At 41.2% G+C, this 20,112-nt stretch overlaps 1 protein-coding gene across 12 annotated transcripts in view; it reads right to left on the bottom strand.

Annotated features, from left to right (window-relative positions):
* The window catches only part of CADPS (calcium dependent secretion activator), a 422,307-nt gene that overhangs the window by 57,387 nt on the left and 344,808 nt on the right, over positions 1-20,112 (bottom strand). For 7 of the 12 annotated variants that reach the window (XM_075938476.1, XM_075938474.1, XM_075938483.1 and 4 more), the window contains 3 exons: positions 14,276-14,422; positions 10,060-10,215; positions 4,348-4,495 (listed from right to left, as the gene is read on the bottom strand). In XM_075938476.1, coding sequence (XP_075794591.1) covers positions 4,348-4,495; positions 10,060-10,215; positions 14,276-14,422 — 451 coding nt within the window. The remainder of the gene's footprint in view (positions 1-4,347; positions 4,496-10,059; positions 10,216-14,275; positions 14,423-20,112) is intronic. The other 5 variants (XM_075938477.1, XM_075938479.1, XM_075938485.1 and 2 more) reach the window with 1 other exon arrangement.

Below are 20,112 nucleotides of genomic sequence, written 5' to 3' on the forward strand. Positions count from 1 at the left end.
AGCCCAACAGCGGAAGGTGGCTTCCGTTACTCCTTGCAAAAGGAGGAGTACCAAATGCTGGCGGGGGGCATTCTCTGAGTTCGATTAAGGGAGTCTTCCAAGGGAAGTAGTGGGGGCAAAAGACCTATCTGGCTTCAAGATTAAGCTAGATGGGTTTATGAAGGGGATGGTTTGATGAGGTAACATGATCTTGGCAACTAATTGACCTTTCACTATCAGTGGTAAATAGGCCAATGGTGGGATGATAAGAGTTACTATAGAGAACTTTTTCCTGGGTGTCTGGCTGGTGAGTCTTGCCCACATGCTCAGGATTCAGCTGATCACCATATTTGAGGTCAGGAAGGAATTTTCCTCCACGGTAGATTGGCAGAGACCCTGGAGGTTTTTTGTTTTCCTCTGTAGCATGGGGCACGGATCACTTGCTGGAGGATTCTCTGCATGTTGGGGTCTCTAAACCATCATTTGAGGACTCAGTATCTGAGATACAGGTGAGAGGATTATTCCAGGAGTGGGTGGGTGAGATTCTGTGGCCTGCACTGTGCAGGGGTTCAGACTAGATGATCATAGTTGTCCCTTCTGACCTTAAAGTCTATGAGTCTATCTTAACTAGACTTGCTAAATCAAACTCTGGAAGATTGATCGTGGCAGTGTCGATCTTCCTTTTAGCTTAGACAAGACCTTAGAGCTGCTTTGTGCTGGTCATGCAGTGGGCTGCAGTGCTGTCCAAGCCTGGGACTGCAAAGCGTTTCTGAGAAACTTGGCACAAACGATTGGGTAATATCACCTGCTTAATTTTATGCATGTAATAGATAGGCACAGCTCTCCTGCCAAAGCTCTTGCATTACTTTTACCTACTAGAGATCAATCTTTACACTGAAAATGAAATCCATTTGACATTCCTCTTGAAATAATTACCCACCTAGGAAAAGTTTGTGCTGTGAATTGGAGGCAAAAGGATTTCTAAGAAAATCCTTATTTTGTACAAGTCTGTTTCATAGTGGCATAAGAAAAGGAAGGATTTGTAGAATTCATGTGATCTGAGTCAGAGAATTGATCTTTTTCATTCAATTTAACAAAAACTTTTGAGAGAGTTAATCAAAATTAGCTATTAGACAACTAAATAAAATCCACAATCCCTATATTAAAATTACTCAACTTGACTTCACGTGATGCATATTTGCCTTGTCATGTAACAGATTGTGTGTATGTTGCATTTCTGTTAGGACCATCTGACCTTGGATATTAAATAAAAACATACTAGACCAACTGAGAAACATTTAATACATAAATTTATACCCATTGAGGTATTAAAAATTCAGAGGAAAAATAAATATTTAAGATGGTAAAGTATGTTTACCAAATGTTTTAACAGCTGCCTTTAGATATAAAGACATGGAAATGAGATGATGGTATGTGTTCAGTGGAGTAATACTTTTAAAACGCATCAAACAATTCATGTCTGTAAATGAAAAGTGATACAACTGAAGACAGTTTTAAAAGAAAGGGCTTGTAGGTAAAAATGTTAAAAGTTAGGTCAAATCATAGATCAAAAGAGACTCTCTGTACTAGTGTGTGGCTTTCACTGTGATAAAAATTGATGGTATATTTCCAAGTAGTGTCTACTTTGACTAGAATTGGGCAAACTATGACAAGTGAACAGTTCTTTGACAATTTTAGCCCTTTTTCTTGTTCATGAACTGCCTGCCAACACTTTGCTGTTTGTTGCTTGAAGAATAGATTTTGCATACACATTTGAACACGAGGGATAATCATGAAAGGCCCATGAAGTGAAATTGAAACATATGAATAATTTAAAGTCCTATTTTTAAGAAATTAAGAAAGACTTAAGTGAAGCACTAACCTTATATGACCATGTGCATTGGGGTGAGCCTCACTCCAGTGAGTTAAAGGGAGTTGAGGAGGCTAAATTAATAGCTGGTTTTCAATTCACTAGTTACATGTTTTTAATTTATTTGATGACCATCTCTAATTTTAGCTAAAAATTGGAATGCAATACCTGGATTAGCATTTCTGAACACAATAATTACAAACGTACACACTCGCACTCTCTTCTATCTGAATCTTTATCAATCCTTTTCATCTGCCAAATAAAAATGTTTCAACCCAGACATTCAGACAACTCAGAGAGGAGGGGAAGAAGCAAAAACATGGAGTGGCATGAGCAGTGAAAGTCAAGATGAGGGTAGGAATGTTTATTAAAAAAAGCAAAGCAAAGCAAAAGGAGTACTGAGTACTGCAGCCCTAAACAGTAACTTATGCACTGATAATTTACATCTGATTTACAGGTCTATTAGTTCAGCTATTTGTTAAAATTATCATACCACAGCAACTGCAATTTCACACCACAGTTCAGTTATCTCCGAGCTACTATGCCAAACACTTTCTTAAAGAAGCACACAAAGATTTCCTGGGACTTATGCTCACTCTTGGTGCAACTGAGAATAGCTGAGTGGTTAAGGGGGGTGAATGTCGAGCTTTGATTTCTGAAGGTTTTAGATTTCTCCAGGCCAAATGCAAAATGGATCTGGTAGTCTCCACCATGCACTTGAAACATAGTTCAATGGAAACGGCAGGACTTAAGGATAGATGAGGAAATTCACGCAGCTCCCGCCAGCATTACTTCTGGATTTTGCCAGTGCTGTCAGATCCTCATGTTATTGGGTAACAACAGACCCTGACCATTTTTATTAACTTAACTTGCTAGCCCTGTCGTATCCCATGTTCTGTGGGAGTCTGCCTGATCTTACAAATGTCACCTCTACCACCAATTCAACCCACTATGGCCAGGTTAATTATGTAGCTGGAGCCAATGTACCTTAATTCAAGTTTTTCGCCATCTCCACAGTGGGAGACCGATGAAAGCAAATGCTTCCATCTGCTTCCCTTACTCCTTGCAAGGAGCAGGAGTGTTGGTGCAGACAGGAGTGCCTTCTGAGTTTGATTTAGTGGGTCTTTACTAGAACCGCTAAATTGAACTCCGGAAGATACATCGCAGCAGTGTCGATTTTCCCCATTGTGAGGACATGGCTTAAGGGTTAATGCTTGATTTGCAGTGTGTTGGAGAGTAGATTAAAATATTAGCATTGCAACCCTCACCTTACTGGGTGATAAGGAAGGGGCTATTATGGCTGTTGTGGGGTTGGAAAACTGGGGGATAAAAGTGGAGATGGAGGGCAAGAATGAAGAAAAACTTGGGAGTAGACATGTGATTGCACCAACCAGCCTTATAGTCATGCCTTGGGCCGATGAGAATCCATTTAGTACGTGCCCTAAATAGGCTAAGGAAACAAACTCAACAATCAGAAGCTTGGGTCTCCTCTTGCCCCCCAAAAGAATATTACAAACAAAATGTTACAACTGAAAACATTAAAAATAAATAAATGAAAGGGCCTGACCCAAATCCAAACTCCCACTGATTCGAATGAGCTTTGGGTCACACCCTGAAAGAGGATTATTGATCAGAACAAGATAATTAAAAAGAATAAACAACTCGCAATGATTTATTATCAATTCTGAACTTGTAAAGCTAGAGTGGAAGATCTTATCTCGGAGACACCCACTGGCAACAAGATAGGAGATCTAAGCAATATTTCTGAATTGATTTGAGCCTGGTATATGAATATTTAACTTAGCTTAAAGCCACTGGAGCACAATGATCATGATGATGCATTTAATCTAGCCCAGTTTAGCATGTCTCTCTACTTTGAATATTAAATATGGAAATTTCAAGCTGCAACAATGTCTTTACAAGGAACAAGATGGATCAGCAAGTGATTAAAACTGGATTGTTTCAGAAACCTTGAGTCATTAAGAATCTGGACGACTGGGATCATAAAACTTGGTGATTACAGCCAATATTCGGGGAAGTCAAATTAAGTGGAATTTAAATATATTTTAGAAAGTTGTCTTTTTAATAAAACAAACAGTTTCATACTTTTGTTTTCCTCCTTTTTGTCTACTCAAAAGTCTTATCTTACAAATCTGGTGACTACACGTAAGCATTCATCTTTTTGGCAAAGATCTGCCTGGCTCCAAGGTGGAGCTAAGACTCAATAAACACATTCATCATGGATCAGCAGGCTTTAAAGTTACCTGACACACATCACGTTCTTTGCCAACAATCACTACTAAATGACTGGAATTCTGAATGCCCATATCCATTAGATAGATTTATTTGCTGGAGAGACCCTGAATATTCATCTGCCTACTCTATATGGTAGGGTAAAAATCCACAATTGTGAGAATGTTTCTGAGACTAGCAGAATAGGAGATGGGAAAATTCATTACGTTTTTTCTAAATTTTATAAAAATAATCTGCATTGTTACCTCTTGGCCCATTTCCATACTGCAAAGTTTTGTTGACTGAGCTTTGGCATCAACCATAACATTAAACATGGTGCATATTGACTGGGGGACTCGGAAATCCGTTGATCGACTAGTTTTTTGCAGCTTTACTTCAAATGCAATCCTGGTCCTATTAAAGAAAGTAGGAAAAGACCATTTTAGATACAGTAGCTAATAATATGCAGAACACAACACTTAGCGAAAGAGAAAACCGAATGCTACCATAAATGGTAGAATACAATTACTTCAAATGTGTTTGACTACAAAGGACTTACCAATTTAAAAAAAACCACACACACGCTGTGTAGAAAGTGCTACAGAGGAAGTGTGGAACGGTCTCAGAGAAACTACTGCTTTCTCATACTTGGTAAACAGTGTGATGAGATTACAAAAAGAAGTGTTAAAAATGTACACCTGTAATTTGGACTGTTTTGGCTAATTTATACCTACAGCTGAAATGCAATCAGACCGTAAACATGATGAATTAAAGGAAATTCTCTCGATTGGTACACGATACTAAAAACAGATGATTGCAAACCTCTTAACTGCTTAGCTGGAAGTCCATTATTAGATTATGGCAATTCTATCTTTTCACAATGTTACTGCTTGCCTGAATCTCTGTTTAATTTTCACAAATGTTCCTATAAGTCGATTCTTTGAAAAACAAATCCATACCTATCAAGATACCTTTACAAAAAGTCAGTTGTAAAATAGTGCATGTGTATAATTACACACACACACACACACACACACACACACACACACACACACACACACCCTTCTCCTTGCCAAATTTTACTCAGTTAAACGAGTTTTTAAAATTTTTTCATCAGAGTATTGTCCGATTAAAGACAGTAGGATTGGCCGACAATAATTTTGAAATACTTAGCCACAAGTAGCTCTGGTATTTCATATTTCAGTAATACTTTTAGTGTAATGAGAAGTGATTCCTCTTTCCTAAATTCTCTGTAGGCAAAATGTTAGAGGGACCTTGTAGTTAAGGGAGTACAATGTTAATTACGAGAAATACAACACAGAATTGGTATATCAGTTGGCCTGTACCAACAAATATAGAAACCTGGAATTAGAAACAACAAATAATATCAATGACACCTAATATCTTTGACTTTCAAGGATCAGAAGGGGCTACACAAATGTAGGCTGATATCTAGAAATGATGCTCCCAATTCTGTAATCAGATCTGTAGGAGCACATGGGCCTGCCAGCTTGACTCTGATAGCCGAGTCAGGGTCTTGGCAGGAGAACTCATTTCCCACACACTGAGATGCAGCCACTTGTGAAATGGGGCAGCTGTCCAACAGTTCAGGGCAAGAGTAAGCTCTAGGTTAGAGGAAGGAGTGAAGAAAAATACCACATCAAAGTGGAACTTCTGGGAAAATAGAGGTGGGTAGAGTGAGCCAAATTCCCGGTTGCTGTGACCAGGGAGCACAATATCTTTGGCTTGTGCCAGCTGTGGATTGGGCCTGATGTAATTACCATTACTCCAGATGTTAGCTAGAGCACAGCAGTTAGCACCCTGATGGAGACACAATGCAATGGAATCTTTAAACGATCAGGACCATGGTTTCTGGGTCTCCCTGGAGAGAGGAGCGTGATCTGTCCTACAGATGTTCAAGCATCCTCATGAACTTGTCTCTAATTACAGTACATTTATTTAAAAGGGCAACCGAAGTATACAATATAAGTACTCTGAGGTAGAGAATACCCCAAGGTACTCCCCAAAGTACATAAATGCAAGGTTTATTTATGTTAAAAGAAAAGACAATTCATGGGGTTGAGAGGCACATTGGATGTATTGTATGGACACATACTGGGAGGTGAGTTACGTCAAAGCCCAAGCATGGAGAAGCACAGAAATCCAACCCAAGCATTGAAGAATTCTCTTTACTTCTAAAAGGATTTAGCAGTAGGCCAGCAGCAATCCGAATTCAGGAATAACATCCGATTTTTTTGTGGTGTAGAACCACTCAACTCCAGCTAGTTATTAGCTTGATATAATATTTACAGTTTACATAATGCAACCTAGAGATTCAGATGGGTACATTTGTTTTCAGTTTGCGCCTCGAGAACAGAGTCAAACAATGGAACAAATGAAGACATTCAACATTTTGATCAGACAGTACACCGGCAAAGCATGAAAGGGTAGCTTTTCTAATGCCACAGGTATCCCAATCACCTCAAGATCTTTAAAGAAGGCACAGCATAATTAACAAATCTTTATGACTTACTGTGTGGTCTACAGGACAAGATAGAATAAGGGATTTCCCTAGTTTGACAGTATCTTAACGAAGGCTAATGTTAACGAATGTTATTTTACGCAGTGTGCAAGAGGAAATAATCTCCATTACTACGCCAGCCACCTGCATCCATAATCCAATTCCTTTAATAAACATGCCTTTTGGGTTATCAGGAAGGATTCTTTATCAACACGCAAAGGTTTACATGTGAGTGAAGGTCTGTACCTCTCTGGGGCTTGGTCTACACTAGGACCTTAGTCCAAAATAACACCCCCCCCCAAGATCAAATTTGTAAGTGATGCGTCCACAGTACCAAGCCCATTATTCCAGAATAAGGGACTGTGGAATTGGAACTCTAGGTCCTGCTTTTCATGAGGAGTAACACTGAATATGTAAATTCAAAATAACATTTGTGGATGCTCTGGTGCCACTAATTCAAACTAATTGGCCCCCGGTAGGTCTCCCGCAGCTCCCCAGAGTGCTTGCTGGGGCTCTGAGTCCGAGGTAGCATATCCCCATTAACAGAGCCTGCCTCAGACGATGTTCGATTCTTCCCCATTGTGAGGTCACGGAAGTTCGAATTTGTAAAATCGGGTGCCCAGAATTCGAACTTAGTAAATTCGAAATAGTCACCGAGTGTAGACATGGCCTGGGAGAAAATCTTGCTGTGACCGGTTGGGGGCAGTGTTGGGAAACGGATGCCGGCTGTTGGCATTGCCCATGTCTTCCTCTCTTGCTCCCTTTCCCTTGTTTGTTTTGTGATGGCAGTGGGAAGCTGACCTTGCTGGCTGCCATGGCTTTCCTGCTCCATGGAGTAGTATAGGGAATCAGTAGCAAGAGACTGGTGCTGTCTGGCCCTTGCGCACATGGATGCAAATTGCTTCCCACCAAGCTGACAAGGCTACAAGAGGCTTCTGCTGAGAGCATAGGCCATTCGTATCCCTCGCTGGCAGCACACGGCGCTTCCTACTTGCCCTCCAAGAGGGTCGGAAAACAGGATTCGTATAAGGGAAGCTGAGTGCTTGGGGATGAGCAATTTCACCAGTCTGGGATTATCCAGATTGGCCCTCAGTCTCATGCTCAGGAGGAATGGTGAAAAGGTTATACCTGCTAGAGCACTGCTGTGTTTTATCCACTGCCTTTGCCTGCAACCTCCTGCAGAGAGGTCCAGCAGGCAAAGGAGGATGAAGCACCAATGCACAAAAGCAGGCCTACAATGGGACGTCAGCCCCATGGCCTGCAATGGCTGAATTCCCTTGCACGATTCTACAAAGACAGCGGGGGAGGGAAGGGGGTTGTGGAGCATGCAAGCAACTTGAAAGGTTCCCGACCAAGCTCTGCTTGGGAAGGCAGAAGCAGCCCGTGTGGGAAAATGCATCTCGTCGATGTCCATGACAGGACGCTGCAGGTCTGATTGGCTGCCTGGAATCCAGCCACTGGAGTCACTGCATTTCTACAGGAGCCATAGGGCTGGCCTTTACTCCAGAGAATGGTCACTGGTTCTGAGCGCCAATTACTGAGCCCAGACCTTGGCACTTTGTGGAGGGCGAGGCTGTGGTCCCAAAATAGGGAAGACAAAAAAAGGTTGCACAGAGCCCATGAACCGAGCCCCAGACCTGCCAACAGGGGGGTAAAAGGGACAGTAGCCCCGGGACATGGTGATTCAAAGGGGTCTGGGGCTCCTGGCTGCCACCGGGGCAGCAGCGGCCCCTGAAATTGCTGCCAGACCACCGCTCTGTATGGTTCTGAAGGATGAGGTGGGGGGCGAAGTGCCTCGATGCGGGCAGCATTGAGAGCTGGCTGCCTGGCCCCGCCCCTTCCTCCTGAGGTCCCGCCCATTCCCCTGGCCCCGCCCCTTCCACCTGAGGTCCCACCCCTTCCAGGGGAATGGGCACCTGCCCAGGAGTCCATGGAGGCTGAGAGTCCCCCGACCTAGCTCATGCCTGTGGTGGCTTTCGCCTGCCTCTCTGCCTATTCTTTGGCCATTCACTTCTTTTCATAACAGAGGATGCAAATTTCATTTCTCCCCCCCCCCAGCCTCCATCACTTCTCTCTGAAACCAGCCAACCAAAGGCAAACAATTATGGGCAATGTTACAATTTAGTCTTGATATTTCCTAACCAACATGACAGCTCTTAACATATTCGGAAGAGCTCCTTTAAGGTACATACGTCATTTGCTGTGGTGATTTTTTTCGAAGGCGGCCGTTAAGCCTGAATGGTTCATTGTACAATCTCCCTTGCCCGTCAGTTTCTGTATTTTTCTAGAATGCAGCTGTGGTTTTCACAAGTGTGCTGAGAGAGCCCACAAGAACATAAAAATGGTGATACTGGGTCAGAACAAAGGTCTGTCTAACCCAATATCCTGTTGTCTGACAGTAACCAATGCCAGCTGCCCTAGAGGGAATGAACAGAACAGGTAACCATCAAGAGATCCATCCCCTGTCACTCATTCCCAGCTTCTGACAGAAGTTACGGGAACCATTCCAACCATCCTGGCTAATAGCCAATGATGGACCTATCCTCCATGAGTTTATCTAGTTATTTTTTGAATCCTGTTAAAGTTCTGATCTTCCCAACCTCCTCTGGCAAGGAGTTCCACAGGCTGACTGCGAGTTGTGTGAAGAAATACTTCCCTTTTTCTTTGTTTTAAACCTGCTACCTATTAATTTCATTTGGTGACCCCTAGTTCTTGTGTTACGGGGAACAAGTAAATAACTTCTCCGTATTCACTTTCTGTTTAGCAGTCATGATTTTATAGACTTCTATCACATCCCCCTGCAGTCATCTCTTTTCCAAGAAGAAAAGTCCCAGTCTTATTAATCTCTCTTCATTTGGCAATTGTTCCAAACCTCTAATCATTTTTGTTGCCCTTTTCTGAACTTTTTTCAGTGCTAAAATACCTTTTTTGAGATGAGGTGACCACATCTGCAGGCAGTATTCAAGATGTGGGCGTACCCTGGATTTGTATCGAGGCAATAAGATAGTCTTTGTCCTATCCTCTATCCCTTTTTTAATGATTCCTCACATTCTGTTTGCATTCGCGTGGCTACTTCTACGGCATTCAATTCTCCTGTGCTTAAATGTGTCACACAGACTGACTCCAAAGGAGGCACACATTAAATAACAGCAGAGAAAGCCAGAAATGAGGGGAGCTTGCGGACTTATTGTGAATAAGCCTTCTCTAGAGTCTACATGTGAAAGATGTTGCCTTTTAGAGGAAATATTTGCACAGCTAAAAAGCGTGCTACCACCAACCGGATGGTAAACTGGATGAGAATAAATAAGGGTTTTACAAGAAAGATGGCTGAGGTCAAGTCAAAAGAGACAGTATGACCATCTCATTTTTAATGAGAGGGAAACTCTTCCCTCCTCCCTCCCCGAATTTCTTATGAGATGCTACAAGAAACCCTTCCAATTCCGCTGTCTGGACGTACCTCTTAACACAAGACTCGATCATGTCACTTGCCATAAGTTTTAGACGCTGTTCTAGGTGCTTTCCAAATTCTTCCTCAGGCCAGTGTAAATCCCGAATGAAGGTCTGCAGGGCATCAAGTTTCCAAAACAAATCTTCAGAGGTCCCTGATCCATTGCTGGCAGGGTAAAATGAAAACAGAAGTCATATCCCGGCTCATGCTATTGGAAACCTGATGTGGAGACCATTCTTGTACAAGTTTAGGGCGTACAGTGGCTTAATACACAGAACAATGCTGGATAATCTCCATCATCAGGCTTTTGAGGTTTACCATACATTTGCCTAATCTATCTTGCTGTTAAAACTCACAAATCTTTCCAGACCAGATGAGAAGACAAAATTATGAATTACACACAGTAACTGGAGAAAGTGTGTATGGTAAAAATCAGCCTTAGCTAATAACCACATGGGCATATGTGATTATTCAAAATTAAGGCTCAAATTTGCAGCAGAAAACCCTTGACTGATAATAACTACAGTACATGAATGTATGCAGTTATTCAAATGTAGGGTTTCATGCATTTTTTCTCTTCAAATGATATATTCCAAATTTTCCCCCCAAGGATACCAGATAAAGGACAGTGCTAACAAGTGGTGAGCGAGGACACGCCTTATCTCTTGAACAGCTGGAAAAAAATCAGGGTAAATCAATTGAACTAAGAACACTAGACATCTCAAATGAAAGAGTTTTGGTTAGGTCGACTATTCCACCTCTCGCAAATCAGCCTCTTTTGAAGGCATCTACGGACAACAGATTTCTGTCTTTTTTTTTTAATTTTATTTTTTTGGCAATGTCTCGGGTCTGTTGCAAAAGTCTGAATTCTTTTCAAAGTGCATAGTCTTACCCACTCCTCTGCACAGATGGGGTGCTTCGGGCTCGTCGTGTGTCGCTACTTTGGTTCTTTTCAACTAGAATTGTGTCGAAAGCCTCCACTTACAGAATAAAATACAGGCCTGGATTGTGTTTTGTTGGTGCAGAAAAATTTATCTATAACCCTTTTCTCCTCTCTCTCTTTTTTTTTTCATGGTAATTACCAAGAGATCTTCAAGAGCTTCAACCCCCTCCTCGCATACCACTATTGCTAACACAGTAATTGATAAGATGTTTAACACACCATGCATTACCACTTGTGCTGACATCGTCTATAGAAACAGATGAGGAAGGGTGTTTCTATTGTGACAGATGCCAGCTGCATTGAGTTAATGCTACAGAGGGAAGTACAGCTGATGCATACATGGCAACCGCCAGGTGAAAACCATACTCTCAACATGCTAGAGGGGACCTGGGGGGGAGGGGGGCTTGCGCTAACGAAGGTAACAATTTAAAGAACGCATCAGCTCAGAAGTAGGAACAGATGTATCTGACACTAAGGGAGAGGGAACACTGAAACAAGTCCGTAATAATGAACGGCGAGTGGGTACAAGGGAACTGGGACACTGAAAAGATAGAGAATCAGGCATTTCCTTACATGGTACCTTGAGTCAAAACACTGTTTTGTGTCACTTCAATAGCACAGCCCCGGGAGTCAACCTATCGAAATTTGTGGTTTCTTCAGTTTGAGACCTATGCTTGGGAATAATTAAACTTTTTCTAATCTAATCCCAGTTTTGGAATGGCATGAATTTATGTTTTAAATAATTAAATACACATGAATGCAATAATTGGTATTTATTACAACAACATTATGACACCCATCTGGTTTCAGAATTTTCAAAAAAAATACTCTCAGTATTTTTTTTTCCTTCTTTTCAACAGCTCATAATTAGGTTTTCCTGGGAGGAAAATAATATTCCATGTTATGTCCAAAATGAACTGTTAATTGTTAGTGCAAAACCACCAACATCACTTTGATCAGCTAGAAATTTGCAAAATGCCTTTCACACCTGACCTTTAGTTTTATTAAAGAAGATTGTCAACTTTTAACTGTCATGTCTTGATTCTTATCTTTTCAAAAACAAGATCACAGAGCATGCACAGAGAAAAAAAGTAATACAAACTTTCAAGTATTATTTACAGATACTGCCTAATCTAACCTTTAATACAGCCAACTTAGCATGAATATGAGTTGTATTTCTTTGAAATATAAATTACTCCTAATGTTTCCTTTTTTTAAAATAAAAAGCCATTTGTGTTGTCTCCAGTTCTGTAGTATTGCTTTCTAAAAGGATACCTGTGCATAGAATCCAGGTGTAGATGTAAATTAAGTGTAGTTTCCTATACCTGGACATTTGCCCCCCCCCCCCCCCGCCTTCCTGCTGAACAAAAGGTCTACATTTATTGTTAATGGGAGACTTTCCATTTTGGGGTAAAGTGTCAATGTATTCCTAAATACAAATAGTTACATCAGTAAGCATGTCAGCCTGTCCTCAATTCTGGTATAAGAAGATGATAAAAGCAGATCAGACTTCATTTGTTTTCAAGTTTAATTGAGAGTACCCAGAGTGCTAAATTACCAGGCTGTGTGTAGCACACTTCACAGGCGAGTGAACTAAGCAGCAGTTTTAACACACCCACTGGGGGAAAGCACATAGCCAGCGGAATGAGGGGCGAGGGAGACTACTTGGGTGGCTATCCTAAGTCATTGCTTGTGCCACTACAGACACACTGCTATATGTAGTGCTTGTGTGTTTATGCAAGCTGGGAATTCTGCCTTCCAACTGATGTGCAGATGTACCCCGAGGCGCTGCCGCTTGACAGGTTATTCTGGGCATTGCAACCCTGAGCTACACCAAAGCTTTGCTGAAATGATATGCTTCATATTAAGCACCTGTGGACCTTTACAGACTGCCATGGTGCTCATGTGCTTCAGCAGGTCGCAGGCCACAAGTCAGGGGAGCACGCAAAGAATGTGTTTAAAGTTAACCTGGCAGTGTGGTCCTTTTGTGGGACCGTGGCGCTTTGCAGGGCTGGCATGGCATGGCATTTCTCCCCATCCAGAGGCTAGGAGGGATGGAAGGATGGGGAGGGGATAGTGACAGGAGGAGTGGGGAGAGAAGACAAGTATCGTCTGTTAAAACAAAGTGACCCCCTGGGGTGGTGCTGGTGAGTTGGGCCTTTCTGCAGCAGGGAGGGGGTTTATAAGGAGTCGGAGAGTGGTGGGAGTTTGTGAGAAGCTGTATGTGTGTGTGTGTGTGTGTGTGTGTGTGTGTGTGTGTGTGTGTGTACGTGCGTTTCCAAGCCTAAGCACCAGTGTGTCCATACTACAGGGCTTGTCAACAGGAGATATGTGCCCCAGTAACTGTCCAGTGCCCCTGTGCCTGGCTGAGACGATCCTTGTGCAGTGTAACATTGCACGGTCACTGCTCAGCAATCTGAGGCGAGAATTTAGGAAGTCTCAGTTGTTGTGCTAGTAAATGTGATTAGAATGACCGCCCGACCCTCCCTGCTGGCTTTATTTATCCCTTTTGGTTCCAATCTCTGGCGCCGCTCAACGGCTGTGACCATTGGTGCCGTCACTGTGCGAGTCACACGCGCTACAGTGAAGAGCAGGCATCTGGAATGCCTCTCCACTGAGTGTCACAGGGCAGTCACCCGGTTTGTGTGAGGCGGAGGAATGTAAAGCTCTCACGATTCCTTAGTAGAGACTCGGGCCCTGTTTGATTTCCTACATTTGGTCCAGGACATTCAACATGATTGGGAAGCATCGCGGCTTGGATGGCGGTGCTAGAATTCCATTCCCAATTAGGCTCCCGATATCATGCATATGAACCCTTTTCGATGCCCTTCCCTGACTTTGTTTGTGATGCTGCACAAGGATTCCAGGCAATAAGGAAGATCCAGAAAAATAAAACTCACTTTTAGATCTACATCTGGTCCATGGACATGAGTCAATTTGCACGGCAGTTTGTTCTTCCTATCTTTTGAGACATGTCACCTCAGGTTCTAGGTCTGATAGTTCACATTCCAACAGGACTGCGCCCCATTGTCAACAATTATTTTGTGAAGTGAGACGCTTGCTCAGGCTTCCAGCGGGCGTACGACAAAGTCTCAATATTTATAAAAACGTATAATGTACATGCCAGAAATACATAAGGGGCTGCCTCATTTAGTAAAATAGCTAATTACCCATCTCTGTCACTCTTTTAAAGTTATATATAATGCACAGAAACAAACAACACATATCCATGCCAAGATTACTTTAAATTTAAATGAGATCTAATGTGAACTCAATACACACTCAGAATCATATATAGCAGCCATCCATGACGGTGCAGAAAAGCTAGGCATTTGTGGAATGCCTAGTGGGATGTTAACTGGTAGGTTTGGTACTTTAGGGAGATTCACATTGGGTAGATTCACATTGGGCAGATTACTTGTTAAACTCCTGTGGAAGAAACAGACAGAAAGAAAAATACCGTAACAGTGACAATGCAGATGTAGCAGAAGCACGTGACACTCATAAACAAATCTGCAAAGTTCACAGCGAGACAACAGTCAAAAAACTAAAGCAAAAACATCTCAGAAAGAAGCATGGGTATGGAAGGCTTAAGTGTGGTGTTTTGTTTAGTCTGCAATAAAAAGCAAGTTACTTAAACAAAAACAAAATCAACCAACGAAGAAAAATCACAAAGCTGCAAATTAACAAACTACTCAAACACCCACACCAAATAACTTAATTTGCAGGTCCTGATACAATTTCAGAGCACAGGAAGTAGCTTTTAATTAAAAAAATCGATACCACGAGCAAGCAAATCTGAATTCTTATACCAACATTTAGATTGGAGGGATATAGGAAACCGCTACACTGAAAGACCTATCAGGAATTTTAAAGGTTTGTGTCTTGGAATCGGGGTTCAAAATAGTAAACATCGAGGGTAAAATCCAGCGCCACTGAAATCAATGGGGATTTTACCATTGTACTCGGTCAAGCCAGGATTTTATCCTTAATGGAACCTCCCCATTGATCCTGCTTTATCCTAATTTGACAGAAATGTTTGTATTTGGAGCATGTGAATGCAGTTACATGAACTGGAAGAGAAAAATCCCAATCTCGCAACTGTATCCACGCATGCAGACCTTTGTGGAGCCCCACAGGTTCATGATTGCTAGACCCTCAGAGAGGAGGAGCATCTATCTAACGGTGTGCACAGATATCTAGGTGTACATTTTCAGTGTGGTATGCAGAGAATCAGGAACAGATCTTGAATAATAAGCATGAGATTTGTATGTGCATGCTTTATAGTCAGAAATGGGGCTATGAGATGTACTCAGTGGTTAATTCTGAAGAATGTAAAAATGAATTTAATAGCAGTCTCAAGATGCACAATTATTATATGAAAGAACTTTCAAAAATGATTTAGTCTCTCAAAATGATTTAATGCAATATGCCTTCCAGAAACAATATGCAGTAAAATAATACTGCATGCCCATGATTTTCAAAACATCTCAAATATTTTAATGTACTAGGTCCCTACATCGGTGAAATCGCTATCACCATGGTTTAAAAGCATCTCATCATAACGATATTTTACATGTCAAATAAAACATTCATGGACCTTTGGTATCTGGAAGCTGTAGAATTTGGGAAGTTTATTCCTTGAGCTCTTTGATGAACAAGTCATCTTCAGAAATCTCTCGCTTTCTGTCTTTACATAACATAGTGTGGCATAGACAATGAAAATTCTTTCCAGTCTCATTTCAGAGACAAATCCAAGAGTCCTGCCACAATTTTCACTGTGCCTTTATTTCCACTTGGAGTTTGAGACAGTAAAAACTGAGTTAGGACACTAGATTTAGTGCTTAATTCTGTAGTGTTGACTGGAATTAATACAGTTTCAGGCACTTAGCTTTCAAACAATATGTGATGTTTTAGAAATTAATCCAGCCTTAACCATCTAGTTCAGGAACATGAACACATAGGATAGTTGTTCCAGAACTCTGCTTTGGAAGGTCTTTTCTACTTCCTTCATAACTATTGTCTATTAGGCAACTTTAACAGCAATCCTGCAGAACTGTGTAATCTCACGTTCTACTCTTCCAATGGATTAGCAATTTTCTATAGGTGAAAATACATTTTTGAGCTTAATTTCTTATTATAAATCTATTATATCAGAAAACAAAGGTAAACATAATTCTATCAATACTGGATATAAAATGGGTAATGCATTAATACTTTTAAACTGCATCATTACAAGACTTAATATTTGCATTTCAAGGCATTGGTTAAATAGCCAAGAGGCAGAATGATTTGGATTTTCATTCTTAGCTTCTGAATAAAGTCCGCTCTCTGTGGAATAATGTGGGGTGAAAAAGATACTTTCTGATTTATTTATGTTACTGGTAAATTGGACTTCACACTATCTGCTTGTTCTCTTTAAGAATGAAGAAACCTACGCCAGCGCTCTTCTCGTGTAACAAAACTATCTCGTTTCCATTCAGACATGTATATGCCTCTTAAGGTGAATATGATTTTCAAATGATACACACATTTCATAATGTTTGAGAAATTGTTTGAGCTTTAGGAATGGTATGACAATGTAATTAATATTGATATTGAATAAATCAAAAATAGCAAGAAATGGATCACATATAAATGTATAAGGAAGAGCAACTGAAACAGATTAGCCAAATGGTGAATACACAAATAAAAAAGACCTTTGTTTTTAATACTAAAAATTCAAGATACTGGTGTCATTCATTAAAACATTGTATTAGTAATGTATGATTTCCCAGAGAAAAAAAACTATACTGTATTCAACATTTAAACATATGTTTTTTATACAAAACATTATTTTGCTGATACTTTGTGGCCCTTGCAAATGTAAGTTACAATTTTTAACAGCAAAATAATGTACTGCATGTTGCGTAATGTTAACACACTGGGTCTGATTTTGAAAAGAGTCTCTTTTCCATTCACAAGTTGCAGGTGCAACTGTTTTCACATTTATACATTTAATTATCTTATTTGTAGCTGCAATCAGGTAGCTAGAGCTGTACATGACAGCAATATCACCTGTAAATATTTGTGCCTGCGTTTATTCAAACCATAAAACGATACCTACAAAATGGGAAGCTGCGTCTAAAAATCATCCCATAGCTATTTAATACAAGATGCTAACTGTGGCCCCAATTCAATAGTGTAATGACACATTAGTGGTGGAGGCTGGGTTGGGTCTTTGGGGAGTCATTATGTGGAAAGGGGAGTTCTGTCAGATTGCACAGTTCACTGTGCATTGTTCTTCTATTTGCACCCATTTCTTGTACCTTCTACAATTCATCCCTCCATTGTCTAGCGATCAAAACCCCATCGCAGTCATGGTGTGAAGTGACTAATGGCTTCTCGGTAATGTACCTTATGAAAACACGTTAAAAAGTTCTCTTTCCCTGTTGTAGCATTGACCACAGAAAACAAGTAAAAATGCATAAGAAACTACATCATAAATGCCAGACTATGCCATTGACATAGCATAGAGTGGGCAGAAATCCTGGAGCTTTTACTGAGTTAGCCCACGTAGGTACAGATCATATAAATAAATCAAGCGACTTGGTGGGGCGTAAACCTTCAGTTCCCATCGGTATCCTGCAATCACTTAGATCACTTGTTCCTTTAATTCCTCTAGAAAGTCTATTTGATGACTGTAAATGCTACGCCAATTCAAGGAGCAGTTTTCCTATGAAGCCCCAGACTGCTCAGAGAGGTTGGAAGTAAAATCTGCACTGGTTCTCTGTGGCTTGTTGTCCAGTACGTAACAGTAAATAACTTACAAGGACTTTTACCTGGCAGGCCATTTTTTGCCCCAGGATCATCTTCCTGGCAGGACAACCTCACCTATTTGGTCCAACTTGCAACAGGTCACATGTTATATTACTATATTATAAATAGTTTATGAATGATTAACAAATGTTATGAGCAGACTGTGTTTTGGATGGTTCTAGGTACAGGAATATAAAGTGTTGAAAACAGGTATAAGCCATGATTATGACAATACCACCTGGCTCTTGTATAGCCCATCTTTCCTCAGTAGATCTCAAAGCATTTTACAAAGGGGGTCAGTACCATTATCCCCAATTTAAAGAGGGACATTGAGGCATGGAGAAGGGAAGTGACTTGTCCAAGTTCACCCACTGGGTCAGTGGCTGAGCTGGGAACAAAAACCGGATCTCTTGAGTCACAATCCAGTGATCTATCCCACTACTGGACCACTCTTTCAGGTTATTAGTCCCGTTTTATAGATGGAAACAGACGCACAGAGAGATTAAGTTATAAGCAACCTGTTGGACTCTAACAATCTATATTAACTGATGGACAATTTATTACAGCATTTTATTTTCCTTTTATAACATGCTTACCAACTAATCCATAAGAAAGCATGGCCATTTGGTTAAAAATTCAACTTGAAAAGAAGTGCGGAGAATGACCTTCTTGTACTAAAATACATTGACTTTTACAGTGTTACAGTAGATACTTTTCTGAGCATTCAGGTTTCCCAGAAGAGATCTGTAGAATTTTCCTCCCAAACCAACTCAAAAGGGCACCAGTGATCATTACCAGACAGTCTGCTCAACAGACCCTCAGTTGCCAACAGCTCTGTATGTAGGACACATTTAGCTATCTGGTAGGACCTATGGATTTCAGAGTTCACTGAGAAGCTAGTGAAAAAAAAAAGGCTAATGGCATAAACCTTCCTTTCACCTGACTTTATATACAACCAACCTGGGATCAGAGCTAACTAGCACACTCTAGGATTGGATTTGCTATTTCATGTTCTGTGCCTAGTGTTCCACACACCTACCAGTCACATAAACTGGTACAGGGTAGGTCACCTGTGTATAAGATCTACAGTTACACAGAGCTTGTACACAAGAGTCAATACACAGCCCTGACGGATATTTTCCCTCAGTGTTTTCAACATTTAATCACTTGGCCTCTATTTTACTGTTGATATGAGTCTACAGCAAGTTAAGGTAGCCTTAGGTGAACAGCATCCAGCCATGAATAGATAAAAACAACATGCTTGTAGGCCACTATCAGGTTAGGTTAGAGAGGATCACGTATTTCAGTGTAATCAGGAGCAGAAAGAAGCCTTTTTAAAAGGCTACTGTTGAGTTATTTCCTGGCTGTCCTGAAGTAATGAAATTTCACTCTCATAATCTGATGTAAAGATCTAAAGCAGGAGACATATCTTCTGCTTCACCTCTTCCGACCAAGTGGGAAGCCCTTCTTCACAGCTGAGTAAAAGCAGTGCAGAATTTCCAAGGGCAAAGATGGTTTGTTTTTAGCAATATCATTTCCACGGTAGCTGCCACATTACCATTCATTGGTGTAACAGGAGAAGGTCAAGTGAGTTGCCTTTTGCACTGTTGCAGTGTTAGAATGCTGTTTTGTTCAGTCTTTCTTGTGGATGTACAAAGGAAAAAAAAAAAGGCAAATATGCTGCCAAGCCTGATCCGTGCAAAGGGGAGGGTCCAACCACAAGCTGGCCTTTTTAAACTCCTCATTCATGGGCGATGAGTCAGCCTCTGCATTGACTCCTTTTCTAGGATGTTTACGGCTCCTCTTTCCCCCAGCTGCCAAGCATCATTCTCCTCTCTCAGCTGGCTGGCCAGCTCAATTGGCCCCAGCTCAAGATGCCGGGCAGTGATTCCCGTGAATGTTAAAAAAAGGGGCAAATATCAGTGTGTAAACATTATCGTAAGTTCATCTGGGAACTATGTAGTGGTGGTGACGCATTGTCACCTTCGCAGAGCCGCAAAGCAGGACAAATAGCCCAAAGAAATCAACTCTCTCATACTGTGAATGGGTGGCGGAAAGAGGAGGTACGTGGTGGAGCTGGGGAGAAAGAGTTAAATACATTGAGTCTGCTCAAAGGCTGACTGTGGGTTCATAGATTCTAGGGCCAAAAGGGACCTTTGTGATTATCTGGTCTGGTCTCCTGCACAACGTAAGCCAGAGAACAGCCCCAAAAAATGCTTTTGGGAAAACATCCAATATGGTGAAGAATAGCACACTGTCTGCCCTGGAGCCGAAGAACGAAGATTCCTTAACATCTAGCTCTGAACCATGTCCCAGATATC

The sequence above is a fragment of the Pelodiscus sinensis genome, chromosome 11 (genome assembly GCF_049634645.1).
Source record: "Pelodiscus sinensis isolate JC-2024 chromosome 11, ASM4963464v1, whole genome shotgun sequence".
In the NCBI taxonomy this organism is placed as follows: domain Eukaryota; kingdom Metazoa; phylum Chordata; order Testudines; family Trionychidae; genus Pelodiscus; species Pelodiscus sinensis.